The 22,374-nt window shown below is 42.6% G+C and overlaps 1 protein-coding gene across 1 annotated transcript; it reads left to right on the plus strand.

Moving 5' to 3' along the window:
* The first annotated feature begins 8,154 nt into the window (after window positions 1-8,154).
* Window positions 8,155-21,892, plus strand: IL6 (interleukin 6). Its single transcript, XM_074900406.1, has 4 exons — window positions 8,155-8,227; window positions 8,401-8,514; window positions 8,750-8,896; window positions 11,182-21,892. Exons 2-4 carry the CDS (start codon window positions 8,401-8,403, stop codon window positions 11,371-11,373), a joined length of 453 nt encoding a protein of 150 aa, XP_074756507.1. The 5' UTR covers window positions 8,155-8,227; the 3' UTR covers window positions 11,374-21,892.
* The last annotated feature ends 482 nt before the right edge of the window (window positions 21,893-22,374 follow it).

The raw sequence follows: 22,374 nt of genomic DNA on the forward strand, positions 1-22,374 counted from the left end.
GGGAGACATAGCACATAGCTGATAACCGCATAGGAGTCTCCAAGGAATGTCTTCTATATGACTTCTAAAAATGCCTTTTATTAAAAAAAAAAAGAAAATAAAAGAAAATTTTAGAAAGTTGAAGTTTTACAAAATGTATAAAACATGCAATTTCACACCAGAAATTTTGCATAGACTGTTACAAATACATAATGAAATCACTGTGAAATGAAACACAAAAGGTTTTTTTATTCTTTCTTAGATGTGCCGGGAATTCTGACCAAAGTCTTTGCTCTGTTTGTTTGCCAGTGCTTACTGTATTCACAAGGAATAAGGTAAACACACTTTGCTGCATTCATGTAGACATGTTTTGAAAGTCTAAGCACTTCATCCTGACAAGCCCAGACAAGCAGTATCAGAAAAAAGTAGACCACAGAAATCCCAAGATTTGAGCATTTATAAATAACAATGAAGAAGATCAAAGTAAGAACAGCAGGGAGTGACACTTGATGCTGCAGAGCTAAAGTACAAAGGGAGATACCCAACACATTCCCTCTCCATACCAGAATTGCCACCGCCACATGCAGCCTAAGGTGTAGGGAAAAGCCAGGGGTTTTTCAGATCAGAGCGGTTCAGCTAGACTGCTTCCAGTTTTTATTTTTAACATTTAGTTTCATATGTGTTTTTAACATCACCGGGGGAAACAGAGTGAATTCTGCATTTTGGACAAGCGATACCAGTGAGCAGCGCCTGACTGGAGCAGGCGGAGCTGCGGTGTTCCCCTGCCAGGCACAGGCAGAACCCCTGTGGAGAAAGAGATAAGTGAGGAGCTCTTGCACCAGCCCATAAGAAACTCCAGGGAGAGGAGCTATTCCTCCTCGGAAAGCAGGAGCCTCTCCTGGGCAGCCAGGACCCTTTGCCGGGGAGGATCTGATAGCCAACCCTTCTGGGTTTCACCATACAGTCCAGCTCTTCCTCCCAGAAGGCAACCCCACAGAGGAAGCAAGGCCCTCACCCCTGTCCAGGCTTACCCAACAGCTCTGAGGTCAGAGTGGTCCCTGGGAATCACTTTCTATTTCTGCCCAAGGGCCAAATTTCTTGTACTACATATTTGATAAACATCGTCTGGAATCCAGGTCAGCCCACTGAGGTGGCATGTAGACTCCTGATTTTCTTTTTCTGAGAAAAAAAATGGTTCACTTTAAGAGGAAGGATTGGAAAACATCTTGGCCAAGATTATTTTTAGGAGTTGGAGGACTTTCCTGTAAAGTAGCAAATCTGGGTTCATAATCCTTTTAGATAGGGAAGGCATATGATTCAACATCTCCCACATCCTGGTTGAGTAATCTAAGCAAAAAGCACCAGATCATTGGATTTGCCATCTCAAGGAAAAATCTAGTTGGACCTAGACCAGCTGAATCCTCTGGTGATGGATTAAAGACCTTATATCCAGCCTGGCCCCCGGAATACTTTTGCTTCAGTAAGAGCAGTGTGGGAAGAGTGAAGATTACAGATTAACCTATTAATCCTATTATAGTGTGCTGGCAGGTAATTAGAAAGGGCTCCCACTATAGTATGTAGGTTCCCTTCCACAAATTCGGTTTAGAAGAATAAAGGAGCTTGCTAGAACTCAGCCAGAAAGGAAGACAGACCTAAACCCCACAATGTGTTTGCATAGTGATACTGAGATTTCTCAACAAGACTCTAAGGCCAAATGTATGACCAAAGTGGCAAACTCCACAGCAGCTCCACTGTGTCACTACGGGATCCTTGAGCTAGAAAGCTTTCATAAAACTGCACAACAGTTATTGCAGGTGCATAGTGCATTTTGGTTTTCTAGTTACCCATGTCTTAAGAAAAATTTCCAACAGACATAGACTGCTAATGAAATGTTATCTCCCAAAAGTAACATACTGAAGCCTTGCATCTGATTCTGGGGATGGAGTTACATAGTAATTTTATCAGTGGCCCTGTTAAGCAGTACTGCCTCATTATAGCATATGTAAGACAGCCCTCCAGCTGGACAGTCTACACGTTTATACTCAGATGGGATATAAATTACATCTCCCCACATTCAGCTATATTTCCCTATTCTAAGTTCTGATGTAAGAAATAAAGCTCTCCGAAGCAGAAGTACTCTCTCTTGCGTCATTTCACATACAGTGGCAAAAATAACCTCTGATACCACCCAACTTCTGTCCTCGGTGCAGAAAGAAACTGCTGCTATCCAGGAAAAAAATATGAAAGTATTGTGAAGTGACTTGGGTTATGAGTAGGTAATTGGCAACGTCACAGGAAGGCAATCACCAGAAAAAGCAGAATAAGGATACAGGGCTAAATGTCAAACTGAGCAAAACAATAGCCTGATAAAGAGATTATGGGCATCAAAATATTAGGCATGAATGAGGGTAAACACATTTCCATTTACAGATGTCTCATTGAGCAACACATCAAACTTTTATGTAAGAGAGAAATAGATCCTATGGTTACTGAACTGAACTAGACTTGGTATGCATTCATGAGTGTGATTACTTTACGGATAAACATTGACACCCCTTTGGTTTCCTTTGGCATTGACCAAGCTCCTCAGAGACAGAACCTGCCTTCTGAATACTTCGTAAAACACAATCTATGCCTAATAATGTAGTATGTTAAAAATAACAAACAATAAAGATAACAAATACTTACACCATACAGTACCTCCCATACACTCAGGCTCCTCACTGTATTCTCTTTTCAGTTTCATCATCATCCCCAGGAACTGAAAAACCTCACTCTTCTCCTCTGTCATACAAATTTTTTGAATTTTCATCTTCATGCTTAGAAAAGAGCTCAAAGGGAATAAAAAAATTCCTTAAACACAAGTGGAATTTACAGTCAATTTATTTTTAAAAGGAACAGAGATTTTCTATAGAAGCACACCCCAACAATAATTTAAAATGCAATACTCATAAAATGGGCTCTTTGCCAAAACAGCATGTTGCCATAGCGGACAATGGTCACAAACAAGCCAAATAACAGTGTGTGGGTATCATACATGTGAAAGACAAAAGGCCACCAGGCTATTTCTAACTTGGCCAGCTCTCTGCTCCGGTGCCTCATGCAGTCCTCCAAAGAGCCATCACTTACCACACCAGGCACACTGCGCCGTGGTGGAGACAAAGCAAGAGCTACCTTCCTGCCATGAGAAGAGTTTGTAGAGTCTCTTCCTGATGCTGTTTATCAGTGCAGCCACAGCAACAAAGCACTCCTAGTGCAAACCTAGGTTCACTGGCAAGTGTTACAATATTCCCGTTTAGGAGTTAAGATGACTGCAAACATTTTGATTTGAGGGAGATGTGTCTAGCTAAAGTGACTGGTGGCATTCAGATATTCCCCAAGCACAGTTATTTCCAGGACCTCTTTCACCTAGGACTGCATATCTGCTATTCTGGATGTTGACTAGAGAAGACCATGGCATGATTTCTCTTCTCGAGATTAAGCAGATAAAACTGCAGATCAGAACATAATTTAAAGATAACTAAGAATTTTTCCTCTAAACCTCTGATTTAGCTTAAGGCATGGAAATTCATTGCATTTGCATATGATACACCCGGGGGGGGGGGGGGGGGGGGGGCGGGAAGTATATTACTACATATCCTAGTCTTGTTTAAAAATGATGCAAATCAGCCTTTAGGGAAAAATGAGCAATCCCCAGAGCTTTTCACCAAAAAATCCCCAAACAACTCTGCAGATCCCTGGCAAACAGCCAACAGAGAACCAAAGAACCTGCAAAACTGCAAAAGCGAAGGGCCGTTAGACAAGTGCACCAGTGCTCTTTGGTGATGTGTAATTTCTCAAAGCAATGTTTACTTATGAGAAACATGAACACGGGATATTAATGACCTGTTCAACCTGTTCACTTCAAACACAGCACAGGGCAGGTTGTTTTAACACTCATACATTCAAGCTCTTAGCGGAGCCAGTGGTGACCATTTATTTGAAAATGCACGGGAAAAAAAAAGTTCCATTTTTTGAAGCTTGCCATTTTTGATGGAGACTGTTGAAGATGATACTACTAATGCTTTGTATCACAAAAACTCCAGAAAATGTAGAGGAGAGACATGTAAACATTTACAGACCCTGTAATGTCAGTGAATGTTCAATATAAAGATCCTTAAAAGAAATGAGCTCTAGAATGGGTGAAGTGTTCACATCTTGATGGACTACAAGGAACTCATCTCAATTTTTTACAAGATCTGTAGGAACTCAAGATCCCTCATTCCAAGCTTGGAGCGATTCAACCAAAAATATGTCAGGGGAACTGGACATCAAGCTTTCCACCCAGTTCAAGACATTTGGAAGTTATTTGTTTAGTCATTGTCATGACTACCACTTGAACAGTCTACCAACAACTGGCATTTTCTTCCACACACAAACAACAAACTAACACTTCTACAGAAGAACACACATTTTTAGTTGTATTCCTTCTCTTATTATCAACAGTACAATCTGAAGTCATAATCTCCAAATAAACATTAATGGTTTGTATTACTACTGTAGAACAGTTGAGATTATTAGAAAGAAAAATAAGTCAAACCAAACACACAGATAAATCAGAACGGAACATACTGCAGCCCTAGTAATTCTCCTACTTTATTAAAAGACCTTATTTTTTCCATCTAGGAATGCCATTTATACAGCCTTTTAGTTGACTCAGAGCATTCAGCAAGCAAGGTCTCCTCCTGCTGCCAGTAGCAGTGGGTTTGACCTCGGCCCATGGTGGAGCTCCTTGCAGACATGTGCCTGATAGCTGAGAGAAGACAGGTGACAAGCTTTGACCATGACAGCTCTGCAGTCGGTTGAATTCTTCAGTGGCAGTAGCATTTCCACGCTGGTATCACCCACCTCTCCTGAAAACAGCCTCCTGTCTGCAAATCTCCCAGGTTATCAGGAGCAAAAGGGACACGGGCTTGCTCCTGGGCAGAGCAATTCCAGAAGAAACAACCTGCTCTGGAACAGGTCTGTGAGTTGCCATACTGATCCTAGAAAACAGTTTGACACATGAGATGATCCTGGATTAGCTCCCTGTCTATAAACTCACCCTTGACTGTAACTGGGAGTAATTTTCATGTGTGGACAGTCTGAGAGGAGACATTTTTTACAACATTCAGAACTGACCCCTCTGCTCCCACAGAAATGTACAGTAGTAATGCTCATTGCTCAGGCAGAAGAAAAAGCTGGATAAACTCTGAGAATTTCTGAAATCTCACCTTAGGAAGGTATGTCAGGATGCAGCCATCTGCTTTACAGTATAAATGACAAGAAAAGTAGAACCTGTACAGTGAAATGGAAAACGACAGCAATAAAAGGATACGAGACCAGTGATCTGCAGCATTACAAAGATGCCATGCAGAGAAGAAACTGTTTCTAGCAATTATACCTTAGAGTCTCAGCAATGCTACTTAGGTATTTTAAAGTACCAACAGGCAAATCTCCTGACCTGTAGCTAACTCATGAGCAAGTGCTGTTTGTCCAGAGCTTACTATATTTTCAACAACGTGGCTCCTGACAAATCAGTGTAACTCAGTGGAGTACAGCACAGGTTAATGAACCCCCTTTAAGCTCTCCCCAAACTTTAACCATTATTATAGATAGATCAGCCCAAAGTATCTCTTCTATGCGCAGTACCAATTTAAAAAGTGGTTTTCCATATGAAACTGTTCAGAGTAATAGAAGTATTTTAATGCTATTGTGTAAACTCCAGTTTCTCCTTCCCTTAAACGCTATGCTTTGTCCTAGATTTTCAAACTGAATTTCTATGACATTAATGAGCAACTTCCACAGGAGCATGTAAGTATACTTTGTACCTCCGAAAAGTCACACTGACAATCATGTAAGAGAGTAAACAAAACCACTAAATGCAAAAGGAGACAATAATAACTGAAGGCTGAGAGACTTCTAGATGAGGAACGACAGTTGAAATTTGCTTTTATTTCACTCTGAAGCTGTAATTACACACCAGCAAGACTGATTCCCATGTAATAGTGATCGGCACAAAATGGTTGTCTGGAAATTGCTAAGGAACAGACTTTTTCATGTCACAAGGAGAAAAGGACAACTCGTGAAATAAGGTTACCAAATTAAAAATTACAGAGCTACAAACACGACTAACTTAGAGAATGCCTCCTGAAAAGATAGGAAGGAAATGTAGCCTCCTACCAAGTTTTGGTGATTTTAGGAACAATCAGTATTTTCACTTGGATTAGGTAAAGGAAAAGTTTGACTGTCTGCAGGGAATAGTCTGTGAGCTGCCTGGCAGTGGAAGGAAACCCCTCTCTGAGACAGGTATGTTCATGGGCTATCATAAACGGAAAGCGAGAGAGGCAGGGCTTCCCATCCCTGCTGTACCTGCCCCTGATGGTTATCAGAAGACAAAGAAGGGGCTTGTCAGGACCGTTGTGCTCATCTGGTCTGGCTGTTTTAATACTTTGGCACCTTGCAATCGGGTCTTTTAATTTGACACTAGTCAAGCATACAGATAGTGGTATGCTTTATCGTTATGCCTAACGCCACAGACCTGGCAAGCAAGAGCTAACGTTACAGAAAATTATTGCTATGGCTCCCCTCCTCTGCGCTCAGGGCACTGGGCAGAGACAGATTGCTGCTATTGAAAATTGCTCTCTCACACTTGTGTTTCAGTGCTAGTATTTCTCCACTGGGCAAAATTACTGCAGCTGCCTTTCCGCTTCTGGCAGAACAGGATGTTAAAAAACTAGAAGTACCCTGCTTCTTTTCCTGAAGCTCTCTATCTAGGCTGTTCTTAGAAAATGAAATAGCAGTACCTCTTTTTCTGAGAGGGAAAGGCCAAATGATACATCTCCTATGCTCCGTGTTCTGTTCTCCCCACTCTGTAACCTCCTGTTAGCATCTCCCGAAGCAAAATCAGGTCTTTCTCTGGTCTTCCTTACATGAGAAAATGACACCGATTTCACTAAAAGGAAAAAAAAAAAAAAAAAAAAAAAAAAGTCAGTTTGGCCAAATTCAGTTCAGGATGTTTCAAAAGTTCAATGTCAGCATGCTTTGACAGTTTGACTCAGTGCACACTCTACAGGATAGAGCCAAATGGGCACGCTTGCCCTGGGTGAAGGGTCCCTTCGTGAAAGGCTGAAATTCCCGCCACACCTCGCAGGTAGGTAGAGAGAGATAAGGCAGCAGATAAGAGAATTGCGTGGCATTTCCTGGGCCACCCTCCCCTTGGAGCTGTAGGAGCTGCCTGTGGTCCCACTCCCCGTGCATTTGAAGTGTAGGAATGTGATGTATTTCATCCTACCCATGCGGGGCTCACGGAGAGAGAGGCAACTTACACCCTAGATATACCCAGCACCTAAACACACGTGTTTAGTTTCACCTACACAAACGATAAAAATAGCTAAAATATGGGGAAAAACATACCTAATACAAAATATGTAGAACGAAACATACCTAATACAAAATGTGTAGGACCAATTGATATACTAAAATAGATAAAATAAAGTAGGTAAGTATGTAGGTACTATGTATGCATGTGCGATTTTAGACTTTCCGTGCTGGGGGGGGGGGGGGGGGGCGGGCGGCTCCAGCTCTGACCCTGACCCCGGTCCCGGGGGCCCAGGTGAGCCGGAGGCGGCGGGGGGGGTGGGGGTTGCTGTGTAGCCCGGCCCGCAGGGAATTACGGTGCGGGAGCGCGATGACTTCATGCCGGCCGCTCTCGGCTGCCCCCCCCCCCCCCCCCCGCTCCGGCCCCGTTTCACAATCCTGCCGCTCGGACGGGGCGAGCGCTGTGTCAAGCCCGGCGCGCTCCGCCGCGCACACACACCCCCGTGTTCTCACGCCGGATTTTCCCGGGCCATGAATAATCTCGAAGCCCCCTCGATAAATACACGTTCAGGGATGCCCGGAGCTCATTCGACCCGCCAGCCTCGCCGAGGAGAAGGTCCCGGAGCCGAGGAGCCGCACCATGAAGTTCCCCCGGGGCTGCGACCATCACGGTGACCCTGACAAGGAGGGCGCCGGCCGCCGCCGCCGGCCGCCCGCCCCCCGCGCCGCCCTGCCGCCGCCGCTGCTGCTCCTCCTGCTGCTGCCGCGGGCCGCCGCCGCCCCGCTGCCCGCCGCCGACTCCTCGGGGGAGACCGAGCTGGAGGAGGCGGCGGGGCGGCGGGCGGCGCTGCCCGACTGCGTGCGGCTGGCCCGGCAACTGCACGCCCGGGCGGCACAGCTGCAGGAGGAGGTGGGTACCGGGCGGGACCCCACGCTCACGCACGACACTCGCACCCGGGGGGCTCGCACACACTCACACTGACGCCCGGCCGGGGGGCTCGCACACGCTCGACGCTCACCCCCAGCCCAGGGGCGGCTGCCTCCGGCCAAGGTGCGACGAAACCTCTCGGTGTCTCTCCCCAGATGTGCGAGAAGTTTACCATCTGCGGGAACAGCATGGAGATGCTCGTCCAGAACAATCTCAATCTCCCCAAGGTGACGGAGGAAGATGGGTGCATGCTCGCCGGCTTCGATGAGGCAAGGAAGCGCTCTCCTTTCCAGTCTAATCCCATACACCCGGGGCAATTTCTGCCTGCTCCAAAAAGCTGGGGAAGTCGACCTCGAGATTTGTGCCGGCTCCAGCTGGCTCTGGCGTGGCACAGCCCTCCGCGCTCTGTATAAGCGCCGTCCCCTTACCTGCGCGGTACGCGCAATACCGCGACCGAGGCATTTCTGGGCTGTAGGTGACTTTCTCACCTTTCTCTTATTTCAGGATAAATGCTTGAAGAAAATCTCAAGCGGACTTTATACGTTTCAGACATACCTTGAATACATACAAGAAACTTTTACTAGTGAAAAGCAAAATGTTGAATCGCTGTGTTACAGTACTGAGCACCTGGCACATACCATAAGGCAGATGGTGAGTTGGTTTTAAATTTACTCTGCTAATTGTTATGGCTTAGCACTGATGTGTACTCAGAGAAACAGAATGGAATCTGAAGTTGAACATTTCCCACTTTAATTTCTCTCAGTGGAAACAGGCGATAGCTCCTTATCCTCAGATACTTAACCTTATGACTAACTTACAGGTTTTACAACGTTTTGTTTTCTTTCCTTAAGGAAACAACTCTTCTTCCTGCTTTCTATTGTTATTTCTAATTTCCAAACCAACAATTACGTGTGTCACTGTTTTATGAACAAATGCACTAACGCTGCCTGGCTAATAAGAAATAAGATTTTTCAGGGAGCTTGTTCCTAATTGTGGAACTGCAGTTCAGTCCAAGCCTTCTCATGTTGCAACCCCCTGAGAAGTAGAACTAAGCAACTTTTTTTAAAAACCCACATAAATAGCATTTTTACAATATTATTAATCTTTAAAACTCTCCAAACTTTTAATCCAAGCCATACGGTATACTGAGATAGCAGTAGCTTAAAAAGCAAGGAAGACAGTTAAATTCAGAACATAAGTTAATAACTTGACTATACGAAAGGTGCTGCCCATTGAAAAGAAGACATTTTGCATGTGATCACTGTGGAAAAAAACAATCTTCCTTCTATACAAATACCCGATTCTCTTTTGATTTGGTAAGCTAAATGCTATTTGTTTCTGACAGTCGTTTTCTAGGTTTTGGAGAGCTTTTAAAGATTACACTCCAAAAATTCACTTCATTCCTTCAGTTCTTACTCATGTTAATAACCCTTAACATGAATACTTCCTTTGTCATCAGGGAAACTATTTGCCTGAGTAAGAACCACCCAGGTGATGAAGGACTCCAGAAATCTCTGGGCATTATTTCCCTCAAGGTGTTTTTTGGTGTTTGAAAAGCCCACTGTGTGTTTGCCATGCCTTTCCTAACATTTATTTATGTCTATCATTCTTTAAGTGAAAGGGAGCTGAACCACTTTTTTCACACTGTGCTAGCTAAGAATAATAGTCCTGTCATAAGACAGCTGACTTCTGGCTTCCAACTTAATAAATTAGTTTGCAGAAAGTTTGTCTCCTAACGGGGGGAGACTAGCTTTTTTTTGAAAATTAGTAGGATCGAGCTAATTGGAACAGGCAGAATTAAATCAGCGATCAAAAGCAAACCCCATACTTGTAGAAACTACAGTTTTTGAAAAAGAGGAGTCTTGATCTCCAGGTTGGAAGTTTTTCTTTATGAGAGAAGCTTATCTGCTATTTAAGGCAAGGAGAGCAAGTCACTTGTGGTCAGGTAGATCCATCAGCACGATACCTGTCTGGATATCCAGATACAAACTCTTACATCATGCAGCAAGAAGTTGGATGTACCAGTAAATGGATGTGTGATCAGAATTCACTTCCAAGTAGTCTAGACAGAAAGAATATCCGTATCTTACTGAATTTCACACCAAAAAAAGATGTTCAAGAAGGAGGTGCACATGCTTTTGACACTTGTAAAAGGGTAGGAGAGATCCTAAAAACAGAATAAAGCAGATACTTTTATTGTTAGACTTCTAGATCCCAAATCCTCTAAACCAGCTCTGTGATTTGGGTAACTCGCATTTTCAGAAGTCACCTACCCACTTCACAGGACAAGTTCTTAAAAGGCATCTGGGTACCAGGTGCCCAGCACTGTCACTCAGCATTAAGTACGTAACTCCTTCTACTCATCTTGCAGTTAGGATCCCACACATCAGTGAAAGTCAGTGACCCTTAGTCTCCCACGTGCCTAAATGCCTGGAAAGTAAGAATTAAGCAGATAAACAAGTCCGTCATCTTTGGAAACTGTTAATCTACTACAAAATGTGAGAGTATGCCAGTGTAATCTAATTAAGTTATGACTCAGGATGTAACACCCAGTACAGGTTAGGACAAATCACGATCAGCGTCTTCCCAACTAACCACGCAGTCAGCAGATAGCAGGAGAGGTGTACCAATCTGCTCAGTGCAGCCTGTTGGACCGCCATGCCAGACGTTGCATTCAAACCAGAACAAACAGTATAGACCAGATGAGACCCTCCGATTCTTCTGCAGTAATCATAGCAGGCATCAGCGTACCTCAAACCCCACCACAGAAGGAGGGCTGTAGGGGAGCAGAGGTCCCAGGGAGATCGATCGTCCGCAGCACTGGAAGGGTGGATATGCAGCTGTTCGGGAACATACTGTACATATAAACGGATGCTCTCCAACAAGCTCAATTACAGTGTTTTAACTGGGGCGCCCCAATGTTGTCTTTTTCACAGGTGATCAATCCCGATGAAGTGACCATCCCTGACTCAGCTACCCAGCAATCCCTCCGCACAAAGCTGAAGTCCGATAAGACCTGGATAGAGAAAATCACCACCCACCTCATCCTCCGAGACTTTACTTCATTTATGGAGAAAACTGTGAGGGCTGTTCGCTATTTGAAAAACACCAGGAGTTTCAGTGTCTGAATGTTTTAATTCGGGCACAATCCTTTGTTACAAATCTGTCATGTGGCAGATGACAGTGTTGTTCTGTTTTAAGAACCAGAAATAGTAACAATGGCTTGCATTTATATACATTCTCATTTCCTTCTAGGAACATATTTATTGTATTTAAAATATTTATTGGTTTCTAATGTTTCCTATTTATATTTCTGTTATTTAGAAATAATTTAAACACAGGACGTATTTTATTTCATTTCTAATAGTACTATCCAGAATATCAACTTATTTAATATGTATTTAACAACAAAATATTTTTAGAAGCCAGAAAAATTGTTGTATAACTTATGGTTTTTTAAATATGAGATTTATGACTTATTTATATTTTTAGAACAAATAAAAGCTGATTTAAAAACCCACTTTATAACCTGTTTGAACTTTAAATAAGACTAATGTATCTGATTTTTAATACTTGCAATTATCAAAATAACCACTTTCAAGAATTTAAATTTTATTCATATCATTAGGTCAGTTATTTATATATCGCATATAGATAACACATACAGAGACAGCTCGATCAACATGTAATTCTTAAAACGGGATATAAAGGAACAAGATGCACTGAACATGGTACTAAATTAACAAGATAAAGCATCACTGCTCTTGAGAAACAAATGAACAATGAGTCTCCTATATGTAATAAGGAATACTCGATAAAATTATAAGTGAAAGCATCCACTTACAAGTCAAGCAATCTCTTTTAAACAAATAAAATTATACATTAACAGCTTTGACATGAATTCTGTCATCTGATTAGACTTACTGCTGTCAGCCAAGGTAATTCTCCAAATTTGATTAAACATCTCTCCCCCCTCCCCCAAGAAGCAGAGGGGAAAAAAAAAATCATAGGTCCCTAGGTGATGTAAATCAACATATTGTTGCTGAGAGGTCAATGACAGTTCATGATCTAATGCATTTGTGTTCTGTCACTTATATTCCACTAGCACAGACAGGCCACATATCATGAATGCATATTCTTGAATACTGGAGAGAAAAAACACCCCAGGTCTTTAGCCTGAGAACCAAATCACTAAAATGTTCCTTAGTTGTATCATCTGCTCCATTGTGGCTGTGCAGGTACCTCATATACCCAAACTCTGAGGAATTCACAGCACATACAAGGGACGAAAGCAGCAGAAGCCCCTCGAGCTTTGTCCCTGCAAGTGGTGGAACATTAATTACCCCCTCTCTCTCTTGTGGTTCAGTGATGCAGATGAGGAGATGAAAGGCAAGCCCTGGCATGTGGATAAGGATGTCAGTAAATCTTCCTCTTCCTCTGAGCGATCTGATTGTCCACACATTCCACCACTGGGAATGCCAAAACAGTGACCAGTCCACCCAGAGCCTGCATCTCAGAGGCTCAGAACAAACCAAACCATGGCTTTGCCCAATATGGTAAAACCCATGTCTTGAGTTGCGCAACATCTCAAGAAGGAACGAGGAGCCTCCAAGGTGGTCACTTTCAAGATGTCTGCGGTGAAAAGGTTTCTCCCACAACACAGAAGATCCTGCTTTAGCTGTCCTGGCATATCCTCTAGGAGACATAGAAAATCCTGGTTTGGCTTTTTCACAGCTTACCTTCCCAGCAATTTTCTTTGTGACCATTTGGTTAGAGACCATTCTGGCCCTTATTATGTCCCTAAGAGCTATGAGATCCAAACATGGATCCCACATGGGACCTTTTAAGGACTTTATTATTACTACTTGAGAACAGAAAGGGGAAAAAAAGTGACAGACCAACCAAAAAGAAAGGCATCCCCTGGTCTTACTTTTCCCAGTAGCAGGTGGCTACCTGACACCACCATGAGCTACTAGGGACACTGCAGCTATACAAAGTCACACTGATTTCCCCCTTGAATGCCCAGAACATCTAAGATACAGGGTACTGAAATCTCATGCAACTGATAGACAAGTGACCATGCTTCCCACCAGCATTTGTCAGCTCATGGCCACCCCAGGTTGTCTGCAATTCTAGTGAAGATGTCAATGCTGCTACATTCAAGGATGCAGAAGATGAGCAAAGATTACCACATGCTGGGTGGGGAGAGGTCAACTTTCAAATCCTTCCTAGAGTGAAGGGTATTGCTGATGCTGCCACTGAGCTGCCACCATTTTACCTGTAGCTCCTCCACAGCCACCCACAATGCTCACGGTGCTTCTACACAGCAGCTGCCTTACAGGACATTGTTTTGCTCTCACTGTGACAACTTCAGGGACTGATCCCAGGATAAGAATCACTTGCTGAAATCTACACTCACTGGTGTTTGTGGCACAATGAAGACTTGTAGCGGAGAATTCATATGATCAGAGGAGAACTAAATACTGTTGAGCACATCATGCAGCCTCTCAAACTTACCAACTTATCATCCTTTTTCCAGTTTGTTGTGTAGAAAGCATTTTACCAACAATCAATAAACACACAGATTTTAATTGGTAGACCAGTGTGAACACATAAAAAAACAGAATAGTAAAAATGAGCATTCCTAATTCTTATCAATCAATCCTCAAAAACAACTGTGCTACTTTTAACAACAATGAAATACCTCACCGCTTCTATTGAAGAGAGCTCCTCCTGAGAGCTAACTCAGTGAGCAAGGCAAAAAAAACCAACAACCCACCCCAAAACTAAGACCTGCTAATAATTGCTTCTAGGAAACTACACAGCAAAGCAACTGGCTGCTGCTGTACAGGACCAGCCTCTCCCCACAGATCCCAGCTAGACCTTCCACATGTTCCCACTGCATCTCTACTCGTTAACCTCACACAGAGACTCTGGAATGCTCAACTGATTACTAACTCCCTTCGTCCTGAATTTGCTTTCCCAATGCAGGAAGGAGGTAAAGCTAAGTTAAAAAGCATGCATACACTCCACAGTATGCAAGAAAAAGCCCATGGTATTAAGAGACAGTGTTAAAAATGAGAAGTAAAATATTCCTTGGTGCTGTGAACATAACACTAGGCAAGAGAGAAAAAAAAAATTTAAAAGACAGAATGCAACCTAACACTAAAGTAATCTGTAATGCAAAATTACTTTTTTTTTTTTTTGCAATGACAGTCTCTGAAGTGTCATTTTTCTACTTTTTAAACATACTTTTTTGTCAGACGTGTAAGAAACTACAAAAACCCAAAACACTTCAGCCAGAACCACTTCCCGCGTTGCAATACCATCCCCTGCCCCGTAAGTCTATGTACTGATGTAAACACTAAATTTTGGCAGAAAGAACAGCTACTTGACAGAGACTATTTACATCTCTAGTACCTTCACAGATTTTTGCCGATGGCAAGTGAGGTTGGCAAAACACAGCTGATGCTACAAGAAAGGGAAGAGTTATACCACCAGTGAAGCAACGGGAGCAGGATCACTTTTCAGCAGTAATGAGCCATTAGTTTGTCTTAGCTCAATGGGAAACTTCCTCCTAAGTTTGCCAGGATTACTTGTGACGAATGATATTTTCCACATTCAAGTTAAAAGATAAAATGGTGAAAAGGTAAGTATACACTAGTATATGTCAAAGTCAAATCCTAATGGTTAAGAAGTGCTGCCAAATATATGTATATTACTACAAACTTTGTGATATTGGGTGGAAATCTTTTTGTAAACTCTTGCTTCTCAAGTTGAATGATTAGATAACAATTTCTGATCTCTTTCAGTGAATTTCTTCTTGATAAAAGGAAAAACAAAACCTACCCTTCATCCCCAGAAAATGCAATCTCTGCAAGCTCCAACACCAAAATACTATTTCCTCCCTGAACTCAGCTCACAAGGGAAAAATTAGCTACTATGCCATCACTACTGCCCAGCAGCAGTTTTTGTTTCCTCTTCCACTTCTAACAATCTGGGAAGAGATGTAAAGGGACAAGAAACCATGTATCCCAAATTAATATGCATTAACAAATACAATGAATTTCAAAGATATCCCTCAAATTGCAAGACCGATATCTCTCATAATCATATAGCCCAGTGACCTGGGATGGGACTATAAAAGAAAATGGGATTTGTTAGAACAGAGACCATTTGGGATGAAAGATGCACAGGCAATCTTCCAGTCTGGCTGGAAAAGGACTGCTTTCAAGTTTCACTGTCATGAATTGCACCATTTGGGGGGTCTCTCCGAGTTTAAAGCAGGCCCTGAGAAACAGAATTGGGACATAACTGGAAACCCAGACTTATCTTACTTCCCAGACTAGTAACTGCTCCCTGCTTTGCAGTTGCTTGAACTTCTTATTTTTCATAGCAATTTGGACCTGATTTCTTAATCAGGACTGATCAGAGTAGAAACCTTTTTCCACTTAGCAGATAAGCATCCCCTGTTTTACCCATCCCATAATCCTGAATTAACATGAGCATAACCACAAAATAATGCATGTAATCCACAAGCTTAACCAAGAAACAGCTATTGCACTGCACACCATCATGGAAAAGTATTTAGAAACTGCAATTAAGAGGTCACTTGTAAAAATTAAATTAGTCATACGACATTTAACAGGATGTGGTCTCTATTCCTGCGGTAGGAAGAGATGTAATGAGCTTTTATTTGCAAATATATCATCAGCATCATCATAGCTTAAATTCCAAGTCTGTAACAAAATATTTCCCAAAATATCCAGGGTGTATAGACTGTTTTACCATTTTTTCCTCACCAAACCCAATGTAGTTAGACCACTGTTTCACTTACAACACGGTGCAATAAAAATACACCTTCAGAAGCACTGTCACCTACAGACATTTTGGAAGATGGCTGCACAGAGCAAAGGACAGATTTCATACATTGCCAACACAGGGGCTTGTTGTGACAAAATTATGAACGCTCCTTTGGTCTGCAGAGTTTGCATGTTTGAAAGCTATAAATTTAAGTTAATGTGAGTCCTGCTGATGAATTAAAGAAAAAAGCACCTACCTTCTGTTTTATAATTGTGATAAGATACAGTAGTAACTTTATATCAGCTGTGTCTACGCCAGGAATTTGTAAATACTTGTTCCAAATTTCCTATCAGCTTCATTTTTACTTCACAACTGGCCAGGCCTTGAAGTTTATGAAGCAAACAAGTAGGTTCCTTTGTAGATTAACTTCTTGAGAACAAACTTATACTGAAAGCCAGGTATCTTTTTTCTTTCTCCCTTGTTTAGCAATGACACTAACCAGACTGATTTTTCACACCCTACTACCAGAGGAACCCCAGTCCACACACCAAGACCAAGAAAACCATCAAACTCATAAGACTCCCTCAGCATCACACATCAAGTACCAGGGGGCTCTGTGGCTCATTCTCCAATGTGCACGCCTTTTTCTCACTTCTTGCATTTTCAGCTTTAGAAACCTTGTCCATTTTTCCTACTCTTTATTATTCTTCTGACTAACCTCCTTGTCTTTATTCTCTTTTCAGGACCCTAACTTTCTCCCTCCCTTACTTCCTCCCTCTTAGCCCAACATCTTTGCTCCCCTTTCCACTGTTTGCTATGCCCACACCTGAGGGCAACTCCTCAAAGACAATCTTGCAGGAGATGCTTTGCTGAAGGGGTTGTCACAACTGAGGGTTGAAAAGTTGCTGCCCACCACAATTACCCAGTGGGACCAGGCTGTAACTGATCTTGTGACTCCAGCTAAATACAATGACAGGAGAGGCAGTTTTAGGAAAATATAGAAATGATAGAAGATAAATTGTTCCTGAATGGTAAAACCACCACCAGCAGCTGTAGTCAGTGTGCCAGTGAGCAAGATATTCAGAAGGCAGGTTACCATATTGCTCCTTGTTCATCATAACCTCCTGACATTTTGCTAGTATTTCACACAGTCTGGCTGGAGGAAGAGAAACAGCTCATTTCTTCAGGGTTAAGGACAATCCCTGGTTCACAGGCTACAGAAAAGCTATTGCTGCTACTATCACTCTCACAGGAAAAGTCCAAGAGGCAGACCAGCACCTTCTGACAAGGAGAAACGTTGTCTTCCTGATGTCTAAGGACGATGGGACTACAGGTCACTCAAGATTGAGGCATTCTTCTCGCATTAAAATCATCAAGATGCCTTCATCTTTGGCAAGCAGCATAGTGAGTATGGCAACGTTTGATCTTCCCAAGACTTGTCCAAGTGAAAACATTCCCTCAGCCCCTTGCACAACTGTTTGTCACCAGATACAACAGGCTCCAGCAACAGCCTCCCACCTGGGGTATTTCCCTCACACTGAGGCAACCACAAGCACACTCCACCTCCACTTTGCAGGCACAAGGCACAGTTGAACAATTCCTATCGCCAGGTAAGATTGGCTGGATAGCTCAAAGTTAGTACAATCTTCACAGCACACAGGAAAGCATCAAAGAATTTATTTCACGCATCTCAGACTGTAGCCTTGAGCTCAGCTGTGGAAGTCACAGCTCAATTTACAATAAACTAGACTCATCAACCTTATTCCAACACTGAGAGTTCATCTGTGGTCTCGCAGGACTGCATTACAAGCCCCACTACAGGAAAGAATCCATATTTGGCTGTGGAAGGCACCAATTCACTTGACAGAGATCAATACAGTCAAGCAGAGGAGCTCATGTTCTTTTTTAAGTGTCTCCCATCTGATAGCAAAATGAAACTTTCTCAGGTTTTGCTTGGAAAAAGATGGAAAAGAAAAAATTTAAGAGATTGGAACAAGTAACACCTAACTTCCAGTCCCTAACCCACAGCTTGACAAGCATGAGAGTCCCTCCCCTTTACACCAGAAACCTGCCCTATTCTCCCTAGCACCACCTAAAAAAGCCTTGATAAAACTAGTATAATTGCTGAAGTTATTTCAAGGACTTAAGATTCACATGAATCTATTTAACGTATAACTTCACAGAACACTGACCTGCTCTTATAAGGACATCTGAACTTTGCAAAAATTACAATAACTGCAAAGTAATTTCAAGACATTGCTACCAAAGATTCCTTCACTTTTAAAATTGAAAAAAAATTTCCTCCTATTTTATTTTTTGCTACCTCACAATTAATTACCAATACTTATGATTAATGCTGATTCAGGTTTTTTGGGAGGGGTGGGGAATCACAGAATCTACCCTTGCAGTTTAGAACCACTACCCCTTGTCCTATCACTGCCCTCCCTGATGCAGAGTGTGTGTCCCTCCCCCCCCTTTCCTGTATCCCCTTTGAAGTACTGGGAGGCCGCTATCGGGTCTCCCTGGAGCCTTCTCTTCTCCAGGCTGAACAACCCCAACTCTCTCAGCCTGCCCTCACAGGGGAGGTGCTCCAGCCCTCTGATCATCTTCGTGACCTCCTCTGGACCCATTCAAGCAGGTCCATGTCCTTTTTATGTTGGGGGCCCCAGAGCTGGACACAGGACTCCAGGTGGGGTCTCACAAGAGCGGAGTAGAGAGGGAGAATCCCCTCCCTTGACCTGCTGGCCACACTTCTCTTGATGGAGCCTGGATACAGTTGGCTTTCTGGGCTGTGAGTGCACATTGCTGGCTCACAGTCAGTTTTCCATCCATTAATATCCCCAAGTCCTTCTCCGCAGGGCTGCTCCCAATCCACTCACCACCCAGCCTGTGTTTGTGCTTGGGATTGCCCCGACCCATGTGCAGGACCTTGCACTTGGCCTTGTTGAACTTCATGAGGTTCACACGGTCCCACCTCTCCAGCCTGTCCAGGTCCTTCTGGATGGCACATCCCTTCCCTCCAGCGTGTCGACCGCACCACACAGCTTGGTGTTGTCAGCAAACTTGCTGAGGGTGCGCTCAATCCCACTGCCCATGGCACCAACAAAGATGTTAAATTGCGCTGGTCCCAGTACTGACCCCTGAGGAACGCCACTCGTCACTGCTCTCTACTCAGACACTGAGCTGTTGTCCACAACTCTGAGTCCATCAAGCCAATTCCTTAACCACTAAATGATCCATCTGTCAAATCCAATTTAGAGAGAAGGATGTCATGCAGAACAGTGTCAAACGCTTTGCACAAGTCCAGGTAGATGACGTCAGTTGCTCCTCCCTTATCCACCAACACTGTAACCCTGTCACAGAAGGCCACCACACTGGTCAGGCATGACCTTCCCTTCGTGAAGCCATGTGGGCTGTCACCAATCACCTCCTTATTTTCTAGGAGGATTTACTCCGTGATCTTGTTGGGCAGAGAGGTGAGACTGACTGGCCTGTAGTTCCCCAGGTTTTCCTTTTTTCCCCTTTTTAAAAGTGGGGGCTACGTTTCCCCTTTTCAAGTCAGCAGGAACTTCACCAGACTTCCACGATTTCTCAAATACGATGGACAGTTGTTTAGCAACTTCAGCTGCCAGTTCCCTCAGGACCCACGGATGCATCTCATCAGGTCCCATGGACTTGTGCACCTTCAGGTTCCTTAGATGGTCTCAAACCTGATCTTCTCCTGCAGTGGGTGGTTCTTCATTCTCCCAATTCCTGCCTTTGCCTTCTGTGTCTTGGGCGGTGTGGCTGGAGCCCTGACCAGTGAAAACTGAGGCAAAAAATTTAAGTACCTCAGCCTTCTCCATATCCTGGGTATCTGGTCTCCTGCTTTCTTCCAGAGAGGGCCTATGTTTTCCCTAGGTTTCCTTTTATCACCGGTGTACCTGTAGAAGCTTTTCTTTGTTGCCATTGATGTTCCTGGTCAGATTTCATTCAATCAGGGCTTTAGCTTTCCTAACCTGATCCCTGGCTGCTCGGACAGTTTCTGTCTTGCTCCCAGGCTCTCTGTCCTTGCTTTCACCCTCTGCAGGCTTCCTTTTTGTATTTGAGCTTGTCCAGGAGCTCCTTGTTCATCCATGCAGGCCTCCCAGCATTTCTGTCTGACTTCTTTGTCAGGATGCATTGCTCCTGAGCTTGGAGGAGGTGATCCTTGAATATCAACCAGCTTTCTTGTTTCCCTTTTCCCTCCAAGGCTTTATCCCATGGTACTTTGCCAAGTAGATCCCTGAAGAGGCCAAAGTCTGCTCTCCTGATCCCTGAAAAGGTCAGTTTATGCAGTGTTTCAGTTACAGAGTTACAGAGAGAGCTATATTGAATGAAACAATGTCTGCTTGTACAAATGAAAAAAGTTACACTACATATTGGCATTCCATTTAACTTGACTTGAATGCACTATGAAAGACATTTTTTTCCCCTCAATTTGAAAACACAAAGGCCCCATGCTAATGACTTTCCTGAACCATACCTGATTTTGGTTTTGAAGAGAACAATAATTTCACTTATTTCCAAAATAGCAGTGAATTACCAAAAATTTGCTACCCAATGTACTTAAAGTGAAATTTAAAAAGAATTGCATAAGTGATATTCATCCAATAATTCCAAGTCTCAAAAAACTATGCTACAACTACTTTTAAGGGAAATTTTCAGCACTGTGAGGTCACAGAATCTGGCCTGTGCTTGATATATCCATTGTTATGTAAATGTAAAACTTTTAACCAAAGAGACAAGGACACTTCCCTATTTTTCTACTTCTTGCCAAATACTATTATTCTTGAAAAGCTGACAGAGCAACCATGTGGTGGTTAAGATCCATAAGCCACATCCCCAAATGTCTGACACACAGTAGAGCACATGAAATACACTTCTGCAGGTGTCCGGGTCCATCCACCCACTGCTGCATTTTGGGCACCGTATATCCTCGCCAAATGCAAAATCTGATTGAGAAATGTGAATTACTTTACACTGAAAACCCCATCTCTTTGTATCGAATATCTCAGGTTATTCCACTAGATTCAACAAAAGAAAAGTGTTCCTGATCATGATAAAAGCCACTATCAAGTACCAACAGATTATTTCATTACTATTGTAATTAGGGTCAGTCAAGAAATAGGATCAGAACTTGAACTCCTTTCATAATTTAAGACATATAAGCGGTTACATGAATCTCAAGTCGCCATTAGAAAAAAGGCACTAGAAAAGCTGTGCTAGCAACTGAATACAGGGTCACAAGAAAAGTGTTCTGCATTCAGTCCTTGCTCTTTTTCCCTGTCAGCAATCCATTATCATTACCTATTCCAGTATTTCATGACATTTGATTTAATTACTGTGATTAATGAAATTTTAAGGAACATGTTGGTTTGCATTAGCTCTCACAAATGTTTCCCACTTTTTACTTCCTTCCCAATTCTTGTCTTTCAACTAAATTTTTTTCTCTTGTCTCATTTCTCATTTTCTTTCCAATCACATCTTCCCTTAAACACAGTAACATTTTACAATGAATTTTCACAGGAGATGAAAAACTGAGGAATCTCATATTCCTTAAACATTAAATTAATATAAAAACTGTCTGAAAATCTATGGGGTTAAAAAAAAAGCCAATCTGAAATCTAGAATACTTTTGTTGCAGTGGTGTTGGAGCCAATAAACATTTTCTTTTTTAAATCACTGCACAGATACAGACTAGCTTGTACAGTTCTAGAGGGGCAAGAGTAATCTACCCAATGCAGCTTCTATTTAACAGAAACCAAGCAGTTGCCATTTCAGTTCTTGAATTTCAGTGTTAAAAGGGAGAAAACCAACTGAAGCCAAATCACCAATATTCCAAAGAGCAAGACTTTGGAGAAAAAATAAAGCAAATACCTTGTTTAGTGTGGTTATTTTCTTCCTTCAGCTATACATGAGCATCCTCCTCTTACAATAAGAGCACTGTATACGCATACACAGAGCAATTTTGTTGTGTCCTCCCACCCCATCCCAAATTACAGAATATGTATATAATGTTTAAAGGTAAATTTGGCAGAAAAGTATCATTTTTATGATCTGTGCTAGGCGTACATCTCTCCATCCTTAATAGATCCAGAGATGAAGAAATCCAAGAGGAAAATAAAAAAACAACAAACCAGGTCAGCATAGTGACCAGCTGCAGAGGCTTACCGACACTCAAGCAAGAAATCTCTGAAGAATATTGAAGTATTTAAAATATTAGCTCAGTTTTCTGGTTACCTTGAAGATAAAGAGGAATCTTTATCTAAAAGACCATCATAACAGAGATAAATACTGGGGTTGAA

Source organism: Athene noctua, chromosome 2 (assembly GCF_965140245.1).
Source record: "Athene noctua chromosome 2, bAthNoc1.hap1.1, whole genome shotgun sequence".
Taxonomy (NCBI): Eukaryota; Metazoa; Chordata; class Aves; order Strigiformes; family Strigidae; genus Athene; species Athene noctua.